At 47.9% G+C, this 20,820-nt stretch overlaps 2 protein-coding genes across 2 annotated transcripts in view; one reads left to right on the top strand and one right to left on the bottom strand.

Moving 5' to 3' along the window:
* Window positions 1–13,606, top strand: part of SCN8A (sodium voltage-gated channel alpha subunit 8) — a gene marked incomplete at its 3' end in the record, with an annotated part of 175,754 nt that extends 162,148 nt beyond the window's left edge. Inside the window, exons 22-27 of the mRNA XM_081248591.1 lie at window positions 1,831–2,115; window positions 3,906–3,959; window positions 4,465–4,602; window positions 5,603–5,707; window positions 8,962–9,232; window positions 12,459–13,606. Of these exons, the coding sequence (XP_081104717.1) occupies window positions 1,831–2,115; window positions 3,906–3,959; window positions 4,465–4,602; window positions 5,603–5,707; window positions 8,962–9,232; window positions 12,459–13,606 (2,001 nt within the window). The remainder of the gene's footprint in view (window positions 1–1,830; window positions 2,116–3,905; window positions 3,960–4,464; window positions 4,603–5,602; window positions 5,708–8,961; window positions 9,233–12,458) is intronic.
* A 6,242-nt stretch (window positions 13,607–19,848) lies between these two features.
* Window positions 19,849–20,820, bottom strand: TMDD1 (transmembrane and death domain 1; the record flags this gene model as incomplete). The annotated part of the gene is made up of 1 exon (XM_081248623.1): window positions 19,849–20,820. One exon carries the CDS (start codon window positions 20,818–20,820, stop codon window positions 19,897–19,899), a length of 924 nt encoding a protein of 307 aa, XP_081104749.1. The 3' UTR covers window positions 19,849–19,896.

The following is a 20,820-nucleotide window of genomic DNA, read 5'->3' as shown; positions in this document are numbered from 1 at the left end:
GTAGAAAGAGGAGGTAAAATTCATATCTGATCACCCGACAAATTTGGTAACATAAATTAATAAATATGAATATCATTCTCCGCAGTATCCTTGGGGAGTTCCCAGATTTCAGGTATTCTGGCTTTCCTTGCTCAAAGTAATGAACAATGGAAGTATAATTATTTTATACCAATGACAAAGCTATTCCATCTAGAAGAGATTTCTTGGTCTAAGAATTAAGAAATAACTGCCTCTCAATCTAAAGGCCTTCATACATGAATTGGAGAAACACAAAACTAATATTTTAATCTAAGGGAGAGTGACTCCTTAGCAGAATATCGTTGCCTTTTTTATATAGGACAGAACAGACAGCTCTTCTCAGCCACGTGTTCCAATGAGTGACATGACAATCTAAGGCCGAAACAGAAGATAAGGAAAACCTGATCCCAAATCGGGCTCCAGTTAGAGCGCAGAGCTGCCCCCTGGTGTTCCTTCTACAGCACGGCCCTTTTGGCCGTTTCCATGCTGTGCTGGTTGGCAGCGTGTCCTCTCTCTTCCCTGCACTGAAAAGCGGATGGAGGAAGGTGGTGATACTTGTCACCTCCTTCTAACAAAACATTAGAAGACTTTGTTTATATCCAGGGTCTTTATTTTAACTCCACTTATCCTCCTAGGATACTAGAAAAAGGAAGAAACATGCTTCCCATTTTAGGGTCACCTTTCTGGGCCTCAGCAGTCCTGCTTAAGACAACAGCAAAGTGAGAATCAGGGAAGAAATGAACACCAGCTTTGTTTTCTGCCCCACCACCTGAAATGCTATTTTTGTAAAGCACTTTGAACTCTTCTAGTGAAAACCGCTGCCACGGTGGAAGTGTTGTCTAGCTATTCTCATCTATAGTGTAAGCAAAATCAAAGTTAAAAACAACACAGAAACTTTAATTCCTGAGGGAGCTCCTTTCCGTTTGCTTTTTTTCACTCCCGAGCTTACTGTAGTCAGTGATTTTTAACAATATGCCAGTTTTTGGGTTTCAAGACCAGTGATCTAACCCAAAATTCTCCAAAAAAAACCCCAAATTATTCCTTTTTCTAATGATACATTGTGAAGAGTTGAGTCAAACCCTGGACTGAGCAGAGAGACCAGCATTAGCCAAGCAGAGGGCGACTCACATCTAGAAGCCTGCAAAGTCAGAAAAAAAAAAGCCTGAAAAAGAATAATGAATCTTGCATGAAAAACACAACTATTCAGATTTTATTTTATACTGTTTGGTAGAGGGAATATAGCTTTTTTTTTTTTCTTGAGCCTGCAAAAAATGCATGCTCAGCTCTTGCCTGAAATAAGATAACTGGCCTTGCACAGTCATAAAAGAGACTATGTACCGTTGAGTAATTCACTGCTAACTCCACAGGGTAGTTCTCTGTGATTTTGAACAATCTCACCTTGCTTTGCAGAGGGGGAATGTCTGTCGAAAGGCAACTAGTGAGCTTGAAATCACTCAGATTTTCCCATGGGGGGCATCTTTTATGAGTTGATGAGAAGGGACACTAGACAATGAAATAATTTTTTCGGTCCCAGGTTGATGCCTAGGAGAGAGACCTAGGTCAACTCGGGCAGGGGAATTCGTGTTCAATGAAATAAATACGTAATTTTTAGAATTCCTCAAAATATATTTCATAGATATACAAAATTTGGGTCCTGCTTATGGATCTGTCTGGTTACCCTAATTCCAAAGGGAACATAACGCTTCCATAGTCAGAACAAGCCACAAAGTGTCATTCCTCTCCTGGAAATCAAAAGTGGGTGCGTGCCTGTACTTCTTCCCGACACTGAGCAACCTCCCCCTTCCAATGCAGGTGGTGGTGAATGCCTTGGTGGGCGCCATCCCCTCCATCATGAATGTGCTGCTGGTGTGTCTCATCTTCTGGCTGATTTTCAGCATCATGGGAGTTAACCTGTTTGCCGGAAAGTACCACTACTGCTTTAATGAGTCTTCTGAAATCCGATTTGAAATTGAAGATGTTAACAATAAAACTGAGTGTGAAAAGCTCATGGAGGGGAACAATACAGAAATCAGATGGAAGAACGTGAAGATCAACTTTGACAACGTTGGGGCAGGATATCTGGCGCTTCTTCAAGTGGTAAGGATTGTTTTCAGTCCTATGAAATCCAGAAGGCTAGCAGAAATCTCATTTGGTTCCTTCTCAACCCTGCATCCAGAATCAGGATTGCTGTTAATAGGTCAGGGAACAATGTCATTTCCCAAACCAGTTCCAGGGAGACGCCTTTCCTGAGTACTCTGACGTCTCCAAAACCTCAGCCAAGGGAATCTATCACTGCTCAGAAGCAGAGTTCTGCTTAGCAACAAATAAGGATTCCTGCGGTATAATAAAGTTGCAGAGAGATCACCGTCTCTCTCCATGACAGAGTATGTAGTTAAAGAGAAAGAAAAAATAAAGTAGGTAAGTGCATAGACCAAAAAAAAAAAAAAAAAAAAAATTATGGAGCAGAACAATCCCACGTAACAGCTACACTAGAGTTGACTAAATATGACAATATGACGGTGCTATGATGCCGCTACTCATGTCAGCTCAACCCCAGAGAAAGGTCTCAAGTTAATGTATCACAGTAAACAGTGAAGCATTCCATCATGTCTAGTTTTCTCTTCCTCTCTGGTCAATTTTTTGGAGGGTTTGACAAGACAGTAGAGTACAATGAAAGCTCCTAGTCTTTGGGCTCAAACAGATGTAAGTTTGAGCCACACTCTGGTATTTATTGGATATGTAACCTTGGACAAATTACTAAACCTCTCTGAGTCTATTTCTTCATCTGTTAAATTTGAGTAATAATACCTTGCATGGTAGTTAAGAGGATTCATGATAATTTATTAACATTTCTTAGCACAATGCCTGGCACATAGCAGTGCTTAATTAATGGTACTTGCTATTATGTTTCTTTGTTACTATTACAACTGTCCCTATGTCATAGAGTTGTTGGGAGTATTAAATGTGATAATGCAGGTGAAGCTCTCAACTCGGCCTTGCATATAGTAAGCACTCACTGTTAGCTTGTAGGAATTAATGGGATGAGCAGTGGTTTATCCCACTCCAGAGCTCTTTAGCTGTCCTCTCCCAGTTCAAAAATGGACCCACAGATTGAACCTAAATTGGAGCAGCTCCAGGAAACCAGTGCACATCAGCCAGCCAAACATTGTACTGAGTCCCCACCACATGCAAGGCGCTGTGCTTGGGCAGTACCAGGGCCATCAGATGAATAAAGAGCTGCCCAGGCCGTGAAAAAACTTAGAATCTGGTTGAGTAAGTAAAACATAGAATGAAGGGAAAACATGGAGACTGTTAAACTGGTTACCCGTATTAGTTTCCAAAATCAGGTTAGGTATAGTGGGAGAACTGGGAAGGGGCTGCCTAGGATGAAGCCAGTGTTGCCACTACCATAGGCTAAACATGTGTACCTTAGTAGGGGGAAAGTTCTGACCTTGTTTTTTTTTAATGCAACTATTAATTTTTCAGACACCACCCCCATTGCTTGTTTAACACCTTTTTAAAATATGACTCCTTCATGGAGGGGTAAGTTCTAAGTAAACTCAGTAGATTACTGCCACTCATAAACATGAGTCTGCCCTAGCTTTAGGCGACCTTCTCAGACCCATTTTAAAGACCTTTTGTAAAAGTATTGATCCAGTTACCACTGTCAACATGTTTCTCTGCCAATCTTTGATGTTATATTCAGGGCTTAGACAAAGCTCCCTTGGGACCTGTATTAACAAACAGAAAATTCTGTGTCCACGTGAGGCTGCACCCAAACTCCCTGACTTGTGTTCTCGCTGAACCTAAGCCTGCCTTTGGGACCCTGCCCAGACTCCCACCCACCCCCTAACAGGCACAGTCTAATGACTGACTCTGTTTGCCAGGCAACCTTCAAAGGCTGGATGGACATCATGTATGCAGCTGTAGATTCCCGAAAGGTAAGGTTATACCTGGTGAAACCACAACCTTCTTCACTGGTTAGAAAGCAAGCAGCATGGTGGAGCTCATCAAGAAAGAGAGAGAAGGTTAGAACACTTTTTGCCTGTCTCACTGATTGTAGATCACTTTCCTCCTCTCAGTGAGTCCTCACTCTCTTACAGTGGCTCCAGATGGTTCGGCTGTTGGTTTTCACCTGGCCCCAATGGAGCTGTCTGCTCTGCAGTGCTGATTTGAAATAAGCGTGGCTCCTAGCAGACGGCCCTCCCCTCCCCCTTGCCTCACGATCTGCGTATTCTCCACATATGTCATGGAAGGCATAATGCCTTCTCAGGGCAGGACCTGCCAGTGTGGAGGAGACAGAGAGAACCTAGGGCTCCCCTACCCCAGCTGGCTCAGCAGCTCAAGCGGTCAGCGGGGCTGACGGCCTTGGCATGTTGGAATCCCCCACCTGACCCCCAAGCTAGGAGCTGACTCTCTTTTTTTTTTTCTCCTGTCCTTTGACAGCCTGATGAGCAGCCTAAGTATGAGGACAACATCTACATGTACATCTACTTTGTCATCTTCATCATCTTCGGCTCCTTCTTCACCCTGAACCTGTTCATTGGTGTCATCATTGATAACTTCAATCAACAAAAGAAAAAGATAGGTCTCCTCCCCACATTGCCAGTGGCCGGAGGTCAACCCTGATGAGAGGCACTTCTGTCCCTCTCTCTAGAGAGGAACGCCTCTCTCTCTCTAAAATCCGGATCATCACCTCACTGTGGCACTGGCCCCACTGTACATTAGTCCCAACCAGCTCCTTCTGTTCTGCTGGATTTTGCAGTGTGTGGTTTACCACATTTACTAGACCAAACTAGCAATTTACTAGTACCAAATTTACTAGCAATTCCTGCGGCTTTTTACTAGGTTTGGCCTTCCACCAGAGAGAGGTAGGGTCAGAGAGGGTCTAGTGACAGCTAAAAAAGAAAGCAGCAGATGAATAGCTTTAGTGAGAAGTAGAAATTGTCTCGACTTGTCATTATCTATGTTAATCCCTGGTACCACCAGCACACTGGGATTTGAGAGATCAACCTTGGAAAGCTCACTTCCTTTACTTGTCCCAGATCGTTAACAATTTTCCCAAAGCAAATAAGATTACTCTCGTCATTCCTTTTATAAGTCGAGCCTGTCCCAACAAACTCCAAGGAACTTCCCAAATTGTTTGCTCCCACCAAGATTTCTAAATTTTTAATATTGTCGGAAATAAATGAGCCATTAGCCAGGACTTGAAAATCCTTTCATTTTAAAATGCTTTTTTGAGAATTGTGTCAGGAAAGCAGGCCCCCCAAAATTGACGAAGATGCGTTTAGAGTCATGGCTCTCAAGTTTATCCTTCCCTGGGGGTCTATTACTCCATTTCCTTCCTTCTTTCCTTCCTAGCCCCTAGCAGGTCTCAGAAATCCCAAGCTGAAAACAAAGGTATCTCTTCGAATTAGATTAATTGTCCCAGGTCTGCCTCACTCTGGGACAACCATTAGCTAAACTGACCCCTGGAAAGTAAAGGGGGTAAATCCCCCTCGGTTCTCAGGGTTGCACCTTAGGTCCAAACTTGTAGCATGTGAAAGCCAGTTGTAATTGCACGTTCTCTCTTTCCCTCCTTTACTTTGGAGGTCAAGACATCTTCATGACCGAAGAACAGAAGAAGTACTACAATGCCATGAAAAAGCTGGGCTCAAAGAAACCACAGAAACCCATCCCCCGCCCCCTGGTGAGTGCCTTATGCGGGCCCAGGGCAGAGTGAGGCCCCATGTGGAAAAAGACACGGTTAGAGTTACTGCAGAGGGAGGAGCGGGGCAAACGATGGGCGGCCTGTGCCCTCCAGTCCTCTCCTCGCTGCCCCACCCAAAAGATCTGAGGAAGGGAATTCGCTGGCCATCCAGTGGTTAGGACTCTGTGCTTTCACTGCCGAGGGCCCAGGTTCAGTCCCCGGTCGGGGAACTAAGATCCTGCAAGCAGGGATCTGAGGAGGACAGCAGAAGAACAGGGGTTAAGGTGTGGGATGGCTTTTGCATTTGCACCTGACCTTTCCCTCTGAGGCATCCTTGGGCAGCAGCAGGGGATCGGCATGTTGATCACATTGGCTGTGACCCTGGTAGAGAGATGTTTTAAGAGACCCACTAAAAATTAACAGAGGAAAGTGAAATGAAAGCTGATCTCTTTCCTACCAGTACAAGATAGGATTTGGTCATTATTTTCTCGGCTCTCTGCTTAACAAGTAAGTCTTTGCAAGGGTGTGCCTGAAAGCTAAGCTAATGCCTCTTTCTAGTTATCTGTGGGAGCAGGAGAGGGTGAAGCTAGGAGAGTCTGTGGCCTGATTTCCTCCCTTGAACTGAGCCTTTTGTAAAACAGATTTGGGGACTGGGATTCTGCTTGACCCTGTGTTGGTGGTGGTTCTCCTGCTTCAGAGAAGGAGGCGCTGTGCTCCTGAAGCCATACATCCCGCTGAGTGTGACATGACCCCCAAAAGCCACGCTCAAAGTTCCTTCTTCCGTAACTTTTATTTAAAGTAACTTTTTAGGGAATTCCCTGGCGGTCCAGTGGTTAGGACTCCGTGCTACCACTGCCGGGGGCCCGGGTTCGATCCATGGTTGGGGACTAAGATCCCACAAGCCGTGCGGCATGGCCATAAATAAATAAATAAAGTCACTTTTTGTTTTTTTCTTTTCTTCTTGCGGTACGCGGGCCTCTCACTGCTGTGGCCTCTCCCATTGCGGAGCACAGGCTCCGGACGCGCAGGCTCAGCGGCCATGGCTCACGGGCCCAGCCGCTCCGCGGCATGTGGGATCCTCCCGGACCGGGGCACGAACCCGCGTTCCCTGCATCGGCAGGCGGACTCTCAACCACTGCGCCACCAGGGAAGCCCTAAAGTAACTTTTTATTTAAAACAACAACACAGGAGAACTCTTAAAAACTTACCTGGCAACCTAATTTATAAAAATGAAAGTGAAGCTACTTTGTTTGAATCAAGAGTGGGAGTCCCAGAGCATTCTCCTGACTTAACCCCACACACCCTGTTCCTGGCATACCCCCCTCACCAACTTCGGAGGGAGAGGAAACCCTAGGGCTTTGCGGAACAGTTTGAAAACCACCGAGTTAAGTAATCCTGAAAATAAGCATGAGCTCAAGTGCCTAGGTATCTAAAAAATCAGGGGGATCTTAAGAAAGAGAACATTTTTTATATTTCCTTGATGATAGTTTCCACTTTGTGATAGAAATGTGATCAGAGGGAATGCAAGAGGATTGCCATTTCTAAAGTTCTGTTCAGTACTTTGAACGTGGGAACCTGAGCGTATTTTCTCCCACACTAAAATATAAACGCTCAGTGTAGTAGGAAGCATTAATAAAGACTTATTCCACAAATAGTTACAGATCTCCTACTGTGTACCAGGCACTAGGCAAAAAGTGATGAACAAATTTAGACAACACAATCATGGAGCTTACGGTGTAGTGGGGATATAGATAATAAATAAGTAAGCGAACAGTTATTATAAAATGCAGGGACTTCCCTGGTGGTCCAGTGGTTAAGACTTTGCCTTTCAATGCAGGGGGTGCGGGTTCAATCCCTGGTCGGAGAGCTAAGGTTGTTTTTTTTTTTAATCGAAGTATAGTTGATTTACCAGGTTTGTTTGTTTATTGATTGATTGATTGATTGATTGATTGCGGTATGCGGGCTTCTCACTGTTGTGGCCTCTCCCGTTGTGGAGCACAGGCTCCGAACGCGCAGGCTCAGCGGCCATGGCTCACGGGCCCAGCCGCTCCGCGGCATGTGGGATCTTCCCAGACCGGGGCACGAACCCGCGTCCCCTGCATCGGCAGGCGGACTCTCAACCACTGCGCCACCAGGGAAGCCCTGAAAGGCATTTTTAAGTCAGTTAACCATAGGAATTTTGTTGCAAGTCCAATGAGAAACTAGTGAGAGATTTTAAGTAGGAGAGTGATGTGAACCATTTATGTTTTTAAATAATCACACTTGCTGCTGTGTGGAGACTGCATTGGATGAGGGCAAGAGAGGAAGCAGGAAGACCAGTCGGGAGAGCCTTCTAGAAGTCCAAAAGGGAAGATGACGGTGGCTTAGTTAGAGGAGGGTCACAGAAATGGAATGAAGTGGATGAATTCAAGGAAGAATCCACAGGACCTGCAGTGGATTAGATGGGGGATGAGGGAGAGGGTTGAGCAGGAATGACCCTCAGATTTCTGGCTTAGAGACTGGATAAATAATTGCGGTGAGAGAGGAGCGAGTTGGGAGGGGGGCAGAGAGGAAAGGAGGTAGCTCTGCTTTGGACTTGCTGAGCTTTAGATGCTTGTGCGTCATCCAGGAGCGATATAAAACAAGCAACCCAGGAGTTCAGAGGAAAGATACGGGCTGGAGAAGAAAACACTTGGGAAACTGAAGTACCTAGATAATATGTGAGCAGTAGGAATAGATGGTAGATGAGCTCTCCAAGGGAGGAAGAAGAGATTAAGAGAAGAAATGGCCATCAAATGAGACTAAAAAGGAGCAGCTGGAGAGGTAGGAAGACACCCAGAAACATGCGATGGCACAGACACAAAGAGAAGAGTGGTGGGCTTCCCTGGTGGCGCAGTGGTTGAGAGCCACCTGCGATGCAGGGGACACGGGTTTGTGCCCCGGTCCGGGAAGACCTCACATGCTGCGGAGCAGCTGGGCCCGTGAGCCATGGCCGCTGAGCCTGCGCGTCCGGAGCCTGTGCTCCGCAATGGGAGAGACCACAACAGTGAGAGGCGCGTGTACCGCAAAAAAAAAAAGAAGAGTGGCAATTTTAGAAAACTCTTGGTGAGGGAATGTTGACATTGGTCTTTGTTCATGCTCCCAATATCCCGATAGAGCAGCAGCAGAGAGCTGGCCAGTATTCCAGCAAAGAAAACAGGATGGCAGCTCCCACAGTCTGCTGGGGAAGGTTCTCATGAAGCCTTTTCTGTCTTCCTCCCTCCCTCCCCACCCAGAACAAAATCCAAGGTATCGTCTTTGATTTTGTCACTCAACAAGCCTTTGACATCGTTATCATGATGCTCATCTGCCTTAACATGGTGACAATGATGGTGGAGACAGATACTCAGAGCAAGCAGATGGAGAACATTCTCTACTGGATTAACCTGGTCTTTGTCATCTTCTTCACCTGTGAGTGTGTGCTCAAAATGTTTGCCTTGAGGCACTACTACTTCACCATTGGCTGGAACATCTTCGACTTCGTGGTGGTCATCCTCTCCATTGTGGGTGAGTGGGGCAGGCGAGGAGGGGAAAGGGACCTGACTGGCCCGAGGATGGGATTCCGGGGAGTGCAACGAATGACACGGGGCCGAAGGGCAGGCAGGTTACTCTCAGGTTACGCCTGGGGGGCCCCCAAGTCAACTTGTGGGCCTGCCCCAAATTGCTGATATGGGTTAGCCAGTTAGTCTCTGAATCTTCATAGTAGTCTTGGATTGTAAATTTTGTGGCTGAAGAGGGGGGAAAGGATTAGATTTGGTTCTTGCTTTCAAAGAGTTTACATTCTAACAGGTAAGGTAAAAGAAATATATTCTAAAATCTGGCTGCAATAGCAGTATAAAGTGGAAAAAGGCCTGGTAAGAGACTGTGCAGCTGGATATCAAGGGGGGACATCCTGGTGGTGACAGCACTGCTCATGGCAATGCCCATGGACGAAGAGTTCAGGTGCCAAGTAGTTGGAGAGTTTCTTCACTTGCGTTCTCGCATTCGATCCTTATGACAGCCCAGGAAGCAAGGTGTTTTACTGTCTTTGCTGTGAAGATGTTCAGGGTCACTCAATCAGGAGGTGGCAGAGGGAGAACTCAAGCTGGTTTTTAACAGTGACTGTGTGGCATTTGCTTCACCCTAAGGGCCTGGAAGGGCTGACGTCCTGGCAGGTAGTGGAAATGCTGCCCTATGGATCGCCCTCCCCCAAATTTCCTTGCCTTCCTAAAAGGCATCTTGAATGGTGAAACACTACCTTGGTTCCAGGTGGGTTTGACTGACTGACGCCAGCAGAGGTAGAGTGCCCGAGACCCCAGGAACCAGCTCCAGAGCTGGTTTAGCAAGGTGGTGACCATGGCATCAGAAGGCAGCTGTGCTCCCACTTTCTAGTTCTGTCCTCCAGAGCAGTGTGTCCAAAAATGTGCTGACTAATCTCATACCAAATTTCTCCCTAAGAAAAGAATCCCATGATGAAATTACTTTGGACAACACTGTACAATACATTGAATTTCCCTTTGGAGGGTCACAAGGCACATTAGCCTACAGGAGGCTCTTGAAAGTCTTGGAGTAAAGAATTCCGTTTAATACATCATCCCACCTTTATTCAATCACAACACCCTGTTTTCAAGTAATAATAATGTTTCTAAGAGTTTAATGGAACCTACTATGTGCTGGTCACCATTCTAAGTGCTTTACATGTTTTAATTCATGTAACCCTCACAACAGCCCTGTAAGTATCACGAGGAACAAAGGAACAGAGCGGTTACTGAGACACGCAACTGGTAAGCAAGCAAGCCCAGCCCCCTGGCCTCAGCTCCGCACTCCTGACCTCCCACAAAACACACTTTGGATCATGCTACCCTTGTCCACGTTTCTTAAGCTTTTTCTGCCCACCTATCACTATGTGGGATGGAAAACCCACAGACGAAACCATGCCCCCTATTCTCAGATGGTACTTGAAAATAAGGAAGAAGAAGAGTTTCTTCTGATCATTGGGATTTTTTTTAATGTCATTAATCTGTTCAGAAACAAAAGAAAAAATCTTTTTAGATTAAGAGGAGTTTGGGTAAAACTCTCCCTGGAACCTCCTGGAGGACCCCTTAAATGTTGATCCCACTGCCTGGATTGCTGTCTGCCCATCTCTCTCCCCTTTCCTCTGGGCACAAATCACATTCATCCTACAGAACCTTAATGAGGCATCATCTCCTCTCTGAAACCTTACTTGCCCACCATGTATGGAATGCAAGTATTACAAGTACATTACCTGACTTCTTATGGTCACTGGTTATGACTTAATTGAGAAGTAAAAAGAGGAGAGCTGAGAAATCATCTTGAGTCCTGGCTGAGGTAGAGATTTTCTTGAAAGCTGAAAGTTAAGGTTCATAGCTTAAAACCTTAAAACCTGCAGTTCACTACCCCAATCTTTATGAATCCTTATGGTTGGAAGATATTTCTTTATTTAAATGAAGATGTGCTCACACTCCCTCGTGGGGGTCTCGACAGCAAGACACTGAAGGAAGAGCACGTGGTGTCACTGCCTTGCCTTCAGCTGTCATCTCCCAACCTTTTCATCTCCTCTTCCTTCTGTGGCCCCTCACTGGGCTCCCGTTATCGCTCTTTAGTTTTAAAGGCAAGTTGTCTGGTGGAAGTGGACCCCTGGATGAATGTGAACAGAAAGAGGCCCTCTGGGGCTTCCCTGGTGGCGCGGTGGTTGAGAGTCCGCCTGCCGATGCAGGGGACGAGGGTTCGTGCCCCGGTCCGGGAAGATCCCACACGCCGCGGAGCAGCTGGGCCTGTGAGCCATGGCCGCTGAGCCTGCGTGTCTGGAGCCTGTGCTCCGCAACGGGGGGAGGCCACAGCAGTGAGGGGCCCGCGTACTGCAAAAAAAAAAAAAAAAGAAAAAGGCCCTCTGATGTGCGTGTTTCACCCTCTACTTTTATATCCTATTAACGTCTGGACATTTTTACCTGGTGATACTGGTTTTTGACTGATGGCTTTAAACACAAAAATCTAGAAGCTCTTGAGTTGAAAACTACTCCCGAGAGGTCCCTTTAGTTTGTAGGCTAGTTTGGTAGGGTAGGAACGTGGGGCAATGAGAACCAAAAATATCTTTTCAGAGCCAGGAAGAAGATGCCCTGAGAATTAGCGGCATTAGCGGACTAAGCCTTCACAGCCAGAGGGTAGTGAAGTTACGGGGTGGAGCCAGGACTTCTCATTCACTGTTTGTGGATCATTTTGGAGAAGAATCCATAACACCTCCGAAAGTTATGCATGGACAAATCTGAAAAAAAATGAATTTAACACCAGAGGTCAATCTCACAAACATAACGTTACGTCTCAAAAGCCAGTTAGAGATCTAGAAAGAGAGATACGGTATAATTCCTTAAACATAGTAGGCTGCTACCTATGTATTATTTATGGGTTCGTGCATAGCAAAATTATGAAGACACTGGGGTGATACATGTCATCTGCAGGATAGTGGTTGCTTCTGGGGGTGATGAGTGGAAGCAAATTCTGTATCTGGGTGTTAGGTACCTAGGTGTCCATTTTCTTGTTTTCCCTGCTTCTCTGTATGTTTGAGACATGCGATTCTCTTTTGAGAAAATTTTTTATTACGAGGGTTCAGATTGAATAGTAAGGCACTCATTCTGTAAAGTCCTTTGAAGTTCAGGGTTCCATAGTGCCAGGCGACATAAGTAAAGAGAAAGGGCATCTCCAATCTCAGTAATATATCTCCTGTTCCTCTTCTTAGGAATGTTCCTGGCTGACATAATTGAGAAATACTTTGTTTCCCCAACCCTATTCCGAGTCATCCGACTGGCCCGTATTGGGCGCATCTTGCGTCTGATCAAAGGCGCCAAAGGGATTCGTACCCTGCTCTTTGCCTTAATGATGTCCTTGCCTGCTCTGTTCAACATCGGCCTCCTGCTCTTCCTGGTCATGTTCATCTTCTCCATCTTCGGGATGTCCAACTTTGCGTATGTAAAGCACGAGGCTGGCATTGACGACATGTTCAACTTTGAGACCTTTGGCAACAGCATGATCTGCCTATTTCAGATCACAACCTCGGCCGGTTGGGACGGCCTGCTGCTGCCCATCCTAAACCGCCCCCCTGACTGCAGTCTGGATAAGGAACACCCAGGGAGCGGCTTTAAAGGAGACTGCGGGAACCCCTCCGTGGGCATCTTCTTCTTCGTCAGCTACATCATCATCTCCTTCCTGATCGTGGTGAACATGTACATTGCCATCATCTTGGAGAACTTCAGCGTAGCCACGGAGGAAAGTGCAGACCCTCTGAGCGAGGATGACTTTGAGACCTTCTATGAGATCTGGGAGAAGTTTGACCCCGATGCCACCCAGTTCATCGAGTACAGTAAGCTGGCAGACTTTGCGGATGCCTTGGAGCATCCTCTCCGGGTGCCCAAGCCCAACACCATAGAGCTCATTGCCATGGATCTGCCAATGGTCAGCGGGGATCGCATCCACTGCTTGGACATCCTTTTTGCCTTCACCAAGCGGGTCCTGGGAGATAGCGGAGAGCTGGACATCCTTCGGCAGCAGATGGAGGAGAGGTTCGTGGCATCCAATCCTTCCAAAATGTCTTACGAGCCGATCACGACCACGCTGCGGCGCAAGCAGGAAGAGGTGTCAGCCGTGGTCCTGCAGCGTGCCTACCGGGGACATTTAGCAAGGCGGGGCTTCGTCTGCAAAAAGACAACTTCCAATAAGCTGGAGAACGGAGGCACCCACCGGGAGAAAAAAGAGAGCACCCCGTCTACAGCCTCCCTCCCATCCTATGACAGTGTAACTAAACCCGAGAAGGAGAAACAGCAACGGGCAGAGGAAGGAAGAAGGGAAAGGGCCAAAAGACAAAAAGAGGTCAGAGAATCCAAGTGTTAGAGGAAAGCCAAAATTAAACACTGTACAGATTTAAAACTTGCAAGTGAAAGATTGTTTACAAACTTCCTGAATATTATCAATGCAGAACAGCTGTGGAGACACTGTCACCCGAAGATCTATACCAAACGTAGTCTGCTTACCATGTAACACGGTTGCATCCTGAGCAGTGACCTGCCAAGGGCAAAGGACCCTGCTCCCCGGACTCACAGATTTTCTAATGCTTGGGCAGGTGGTTACTGCATGTTCCACATCAGTCAATGCAACTTAGGACAAAACTATCAGGATACAAAAACAGAGGCGAGGCTGCCGGGACCAGTGTATTTCCGTTGCAGCCAAATGGATTTTATTTTCATTCTGTTGATTCTTGGAAGCAGAAAGCATCCATTTAAAAGTTTGTTTGTTCATGCAAACTCTATTTGCATTCTTACATTAGTTAGGCTAAGCAGCAAAAAGAAAAAACACACATACTCACATTTAGCCCATGTCATTTAATTGTCAGTTTCTTTGACATAAGCCGCATCTTCTCCACATGGGCTTCACGTGGTTTGGAGATGGGTGGGGGAAAACAATCAGGTTTCTTCAGGCTGAGGAGGACTTGCTCAGGCCAATTCCAAACATTGTGCTCGTTCAATGCGTAGAAATGATTTGCATGATGGCATGCCGTGATCAGAAGTCATGCATGAGAACCATACACCACAGGACACTACTAATCCTGTCCCCTGCACTGGGTCAGCCTTTGGACAGGACCCAGCCCTGCACCGTTCACTGTATCTGGAGGAAAAAAATGGTAAGCGTTCCATACCCGCTGCAATTCTTTCTGAATTCTTAGAAGTCTTTCGTACACCTTCCGGGTAGGGAAACATAACCAACCAATTGACTACCACCACCAACAAAAAACAAACCCAGTCCAACAAGCAGATGGATCCGTTGTGTGTATATGTTTAACAGACATCTCTAACATACAGCCATTGTTGCACATTTTGAAAGATGAACTATTTAATGCTGCTCTGTGTCCCATACATGGGAGAATTTTGATCTCGAATGGCTTGTATTAACGTCACTGTAAAACCAAATCCTAGGGCTAAAAACAAAAATCAAAAAAGATTTTTTCATTTATATCTTGCAATATTTATGATGATTGTTTAGCCTTCATACTGGAGAACTGACTTTTTTTGGGGTAGAGATAAAAGTGCTATTCAAAGTAGCATGTTATCTCTAGAGGGTCATTTGGGGGAACTTAAAACAACCTTTCGTTGGGGGTAAAGGGGTGCTCACTTCATCAGTATCACGTCCTTCTGCATTGTGGCTTTCTCGGGGCTTGGGTCCATGTGGAGAGGGGTTCAGATATTCTGAACAGGCCTGTCTTCTACAGAGGGGTTGTCACAAGCTGACATACTGCACGGTTCCTCTTGCCTCCATCACATTTTTCCACCAAGCAGGGCTTCCTTTACCCACAGAGGTGGGTGAGGGCCACAGCACTGGAGCTACAGCTGTGGTTTCTTTCATTTATTATTAGAATAAATTGTCACTGGTGGGGCCTCAGTAGAGATGGGGCCGCCTCTGAACCCAGCCCACTTGGTTTCTTTATTGCATTGGTTCTCACAAGAAAGCGACTTAATATGAATTCTTAAGAAGTTCCAGCTTCCCCCAGCACATTCCCTTTCGGCCAGTTTTGCCATCTGCTTAGGGACCTGCCCATTGTCATTGGAGGGTGGCTTTGCAGGGGAGTGTCATAGCTTCCGTCTGTCTCCCGCTTCAGGGAAGACAGTTTTTAGTCCAGGGGTTTCTCATCTGATGACTAGATTTCAGAGCTAAGATGCTGCAGTTGAATGTGTCAGGAAGTCGATACAAAGAGTGAGGAGAGACTTCAGCATGCAAACCAAATCAAAATAAATTCTTCCTGAACCATAAAGTGGAGGGAGAAAAACAACCCATAATCAGACACACCAATCTGCCTTGCAGTAGAAGCACTTTGGATGTAATTTCACAGTCCACCTGACTAGTTTTGCGTAGAACAAACCACAGCAAGTCAGTAAGCAGAGCTTTCTATCTTGTTGGACCATTAGAAACTCTGTCCAGCTTTCACAAGCCTGCTTCTGCGGCACCATCCGTAGTACTTTTTGTACTACACCTGATACCAGGTTGGGAAGGCGTTTTTCTCGGTGACCCTGCTAACTGCTAGGATGAATGTATAGTAACGTGTACAGGCTACATCGTAAACAGCACAAAACAGAAGCTGACGTGTGGTTATTCTTTTTAAGAGAATTATAAATACTGTAATATATCATTTTATTTTACTGGCATGCCTTTTTGTAAATACAAATTATTAACTTATTAAATAGGAAATGGCTTCTGGCTTATGCCATTGTCATGTTTATTTTTATTTTTTATACTTTTCTTTCTTCTTAGAACTTAGATGCTGTCAGCCAATGTACATCCCCAAACCAGACAGACAGACAAAAAATTTTTTATTGCTAATGGTCTTTTCCAAAACAACAAAAAATATATATATTTTTGTTCCAATGTGCAATAAATTCTAACCACTTCTATGCAAGATTTGGCTAAACTTCATAATCGTTCTTGTTCTTAGGTCTTGAGATGGGCAACAGAACTATAAGATCCCACTCCGTCCTCTAAGTGCTCGTGCTAGTGATGTCATTAAGCTACTAGGCATATTAATGAGATTTTTCTGAGCTCTGACCCTTTTCCTCCCCCAGACCCTGGTCCCCACCCAGCGGGTTATCTCCTCAGTGACACACATGGGCCTTGGTATCTGACACCCATCAGCCAGCTTCATGGGGATGAAGCCACCTCCACTCTATTTGAAGTTTCACTTTTTTTTTTTTTTTAAACTTTTCCCACCTTCTTTCCCCTCACCCATCGCCCCTCTGCCCACCCACTCGCTCACGCACTCTCGCCCTCACCCGCCCTGCTCCACACTTCTTTGGTAGTAAGTGATACCATCACCAGCAGTTTACACCCGCAGTTAACAGGCATTGAACTCAAAGAGTCAGTGAGGACGTTCTTGTACGTCTTCACTGAGTGGGTAAGTGGCAACGCTTTGCCAAATATTAACGAAGCCAATCAAAAAAGCAGCAGCAGCCACAGTATCACTGCACATATATATATATAGATATATAAATACAATATAAATATTTATTTTTTGTAGCCAGGTCCTTGGTGCAGTATTTATACTCCACAATCCACCTTTAAAAAAGGACAAAAAGCAAAAAGACGTGTGATGCTGTTAATTTAAAACGCAGAGCCAAAGCCACTGAGCAGCAGCTGACACGGTTGCTGGTTTGTGTGTGAAAAACACTTTCCCCTCTTCTTTCCTTAACCTCCATGTTGCTTAGGATGAGGAGACTCCGTAATTTAAAGCAGAGGGCGAGAGCAGGATAAACTTCCCAAGTCAGCGGACCTGCTCCCACCCCTCTCTGAATGAGCCACTCTTGGCATCAGAAGTTGACTGAGGAGAGATTAACAGAAACTCCCAGTCAAAGCCCCTGGAACGACAGTGCCCAGAGTTCTTTTATTTTTCGCCGCAACCAATGTAAGCTTGTAAAAGACCAATAGTGAAGACTAGTGTATTAGTGAACGCATGGAGGCCAGCACTGCTCTAAACGAGACGTGATAAAAAGTACATCACTACTATAAGCCAAAAGGAAACAAAATAAAAATGACCCTTTTTACTGTACAAGGGAAGCCTGTCTTGGTGTGCATTTGTTGCTTGACTCTCCCAATTTTTGATTCCTGGGAGGGGTCTGGGAATTGGGATTTCAGCACATTTGGGGAAAGGAGGGGGAATGGAAGGGAGAGAAATCAGAGGGTTTCCTGCAAAGTTCTGGCTAAAAAGTAGGGATTGGAGAGAAAAGCAAGGTCCTGTCCGTCCCCCCACCCAGATCCCCAGTCACCCATTGCATGTGGCATTCCTCCCACTACTGGGCCAGTGCTTCAAGGCCCATGAAACCCCTTCCTCATCGGTCCCCCCGGCAGAGCCCCCAGAGAGGCTGTCAGCCGACCCAGCTGGGCTGGCCTTACTTCTTTTTCATGTTTTTTAAGAAAAAACCATCCCAACGCCCCAAAGCTCGGGTGAGCACAATGCCCAGCAGCCTCCCCTCTGCTAGCTAATGCTGGGCCCTGCCCTCCATCAGCCCCAGCGACAAACCAGCAGACTAGGGCTGCTCTCATTCGCATTCGGCAGGGAAGGGGGGCGCCCCTCCCCTTCCCTCACCCTGCCCGGCTTTGGGGACATCCCTCTCTAGGCCGTGTCTCCCAGTCCAGGAACACTCAGGAGGATTCTGAAGTGCCCACTCTAGTCCGCTCCAGTAGCTCCACTCTGGAGAGAGATGGCTGGTAGGTCAGTCCCCATCCTCCTCCCCTCGGCCCCCGCCTCCAGGCCTGCTGTGGAGGTGAGATTGCCATGGGTTATGACTTTGTGACTTGAGTCCTGGGCATCTTCTGTGATGATGCCTCTTTCTTTTCTCAGATGTTGCCCAAAGTTTTGCAAAAAGCTTCGTTCATTTTCAGGTACCCCCACCCCCTAAAGAATTGGCTGCAACTAGCCAGCCAGGGGGACATCAGGCGAGAGGAAGAAGTCTGGGTTGGGAGGGGCCCGAGGTTTGCACAGTCTGTGCTGTGGCTCAGCATTGTGCTTTCTTGGATTCCCCTTCCAAGAGTACCAAGATTTCCTCCGTCAAAACACTTCTGAGGCACCCCCTACCCCTGCCCCCCACTGCTGTTTGCTGTACATAGAGGCTAAGTGGGGTGGGGTGGGCGGGTGTGCACGTGTGGTGTGTGTGTGTGTGTGAAGAATGTATATAGGTAAAGGGGAGCGTGGTCCAGTGGTTCCAGAAAAGGGACAGAACTCCTGTGTTCCATCCCCAGCTTGACCACTGACTCGCTGTGTGGCCTTGGGCAAGTCACTTAACCTCTCTGTGCCTCAGTTTCCCCATCTGTAAAATGGGGATAATAATACTGACCTACCTCACAGGGGTGTTGTGAGGCTTTAACTAAATGTTTTGTAAAGTGTTTTTGAGATACAGAGGCAAAGGCACTAGGGAAGGGCAAAGTATTATTTGGACTTAGGGAAGATGAAATGGTACCATAAATGCTGCTATTCTGAGAGCCATTTTAAACTGCACTGCTCCAACCACCCCCGCTTCTCATCACCAGGACAGCAGGTCGAGAAAATGTCTTTCCTTTCACTTGCTTCTGGGGTTTGTGATTATTCCAGACACTTAATTTTTTTCCCTTGCTGTATCTCCTTCCCTCACCCCCTCGACTTGTTCCCTGTTCCGTTTATGCGGAAATGGCAGAAATGCTTGAGAAATGAGAATGTATAAGAGGATCGGAAGTTTATAGTCTGAAATTTCAATTTTACTTTGTACTGTACATCTTTTTACTTTAGAATTTGCAATAAAGGGTTACGTCAATCTTGTTTTCAACTCTCTTCTTGGACTGGCCTGTCATTCTGTCATTACTCTCACACCGGAGCCCCTCAGCCCAGGGTAGCGGGGGAGTCAAGCACTCCCACCCAGCAGGACCCCACAGCTGTCCTCTCCCCTTCCTCTGGCAGGGGCACAGTCTGAGTAGGATCTGTGTGAGGGCTCACCCAGGCTCAGCTCCTCTGATGGGCGGGCGGTGCCCCAGACACTCAGGTGGGTGGGAAAAGTTTGGGGCTCCAGGTAGAGCTTCAGGAGGCCTTGCCTGACTGGAGAGAGCAGAGGCCCTGGAAGTGGGCACACCTCTAGCTGTGCCGCCCCCAGCCCACTCCAGCAGGGCCTCAGAATGAACAGAAATTCTGCACCTTGTTCCGGTCCCCATCCTGTTTCTCCAGCTCCCTTACTGCTCACGGATCACTCCCTCTGGAGTTCAGATTTCTGGCTCAGGCAGCTCTGGATGCAAACACCTGACTATTCCACTAACTAGCTGTGGCCAGTTTCCTTACGTGTAATTGAGATAATACCTTATAATCTTGGGTTTTGAAGATTATATCAAATAATGTATGTAACTGCTTAGCCTAGGGCCTGACACACAGTTCGTGCTCAATAAATGGTAGCTCTTAGTGGAAGAATAAGTGCGAGACAAAGAAGGAACGAAAGCTGACAAGAATTGGGAGGGTCTGCCCTCCCGGGTAGACTGGCACCCGAGCCCTCCTCTTCCACTGGCTGCTCCCCTGGCTATGCCGGCCATTTCCAACCAACAAAACCAATCGCTCTCACTTTTGTGTATTTCGTAACTTTTATAATATGTCAAAGGCAGCACGCCACCAGGATTGTGCTCCCATTTCACAGCCGGGGACACAGAGGCAAGGGGGTATCTGGCCCACCTGCAGCCCAGGCCCCCGGGGATGCGAGGGGCTCTGCAGTCAAGAGCGGCTCCTCTTCCCCGCAGCCGGGCGCCCCGGCGAGCCGCAGCAGGGGAAGGGCAGGCGGCGGGAGGTTGTGGGGCCGCGCCCCGTCGCCGTCGCCGCCCGTGATCCACTGCGTGAGCAGGATGAGCAGCGCCCCGGCGCCCAGCGCCCCTCCGAAGCCGGTGAGGAAGCCGAGCGCCAGAGGCCCGGCCCAGCCCGTGGGGCTCCGCTCGTACGGAGCCTGGGGCAGTCGCTCCACGATCAGCTCCAGCTCGTCCCAGTTGGGCCCGCGGGCCGAGGAGCGGCGGGAGCGCGGGGCCGGGGCCGGGATGGGGGCAGCGGGGGCGCCGGCTTGCGGTAGGTAGCTCTGCCCGAACTTGCGCAGCTGCAGCGTCGCCTGCTGGTGGAGGCTCTTGCCCAGCTCCCGGGCCACGTCCGGACGGCCGCTGCGCCGCAGGGCCCGGGCCACGCGGTCCCACGACAAAGACGGGGCCTCGGCAACCAGCCAGGCCGCCAGTCCCTCCCGGCAGCCGTCGGACACGTTCGCGGGGTCGGCTGCCCGGCCGGCCGGCTCCCCCGCCGCCTCGCGCCGCCGCCGCGGCCGACGACCCGGCGCCGCCGACGTGGGCACGGGCTCGGGCCGCGCCAGCCGGTCCTCCGAAAGCCTGGCCAGCTCGGCCTCGACGTCCGGCTCCGGCGCCTTCAGGAGCGACTGGAAGTGGCCGCACTCCTCTGGAGTCAGCAGCTCTGCCAGGCGGACGGCCGCGTGAGGGCCCATGGCGTCCACGGCCCCCGCCGGAGCCAGCGCCCAGCCCCAGAGCGCCAGAGCCAGGGCCCCTGCCAGAGCCCGCGCAGCCAT

The sequence above is a fragment of the Mesoplodon bidens genome (genome assembly GCF_964165515.1).
Source record: "Mesoplodon bidens genome assembly, chromosome: 11".
NCBI classification, from domain to species: domain Eukaryota; kingdom Metazoa; phylum Chordata; class Mammalia; order Artiodactyla; family Ziphiidae; genus Mesoplodon; species Mesoplodon bidens.
Note: the sequence above shows the minus strand (reverse complement) of the source record. Positions and strands in the feature narration are given on the sequence as shown.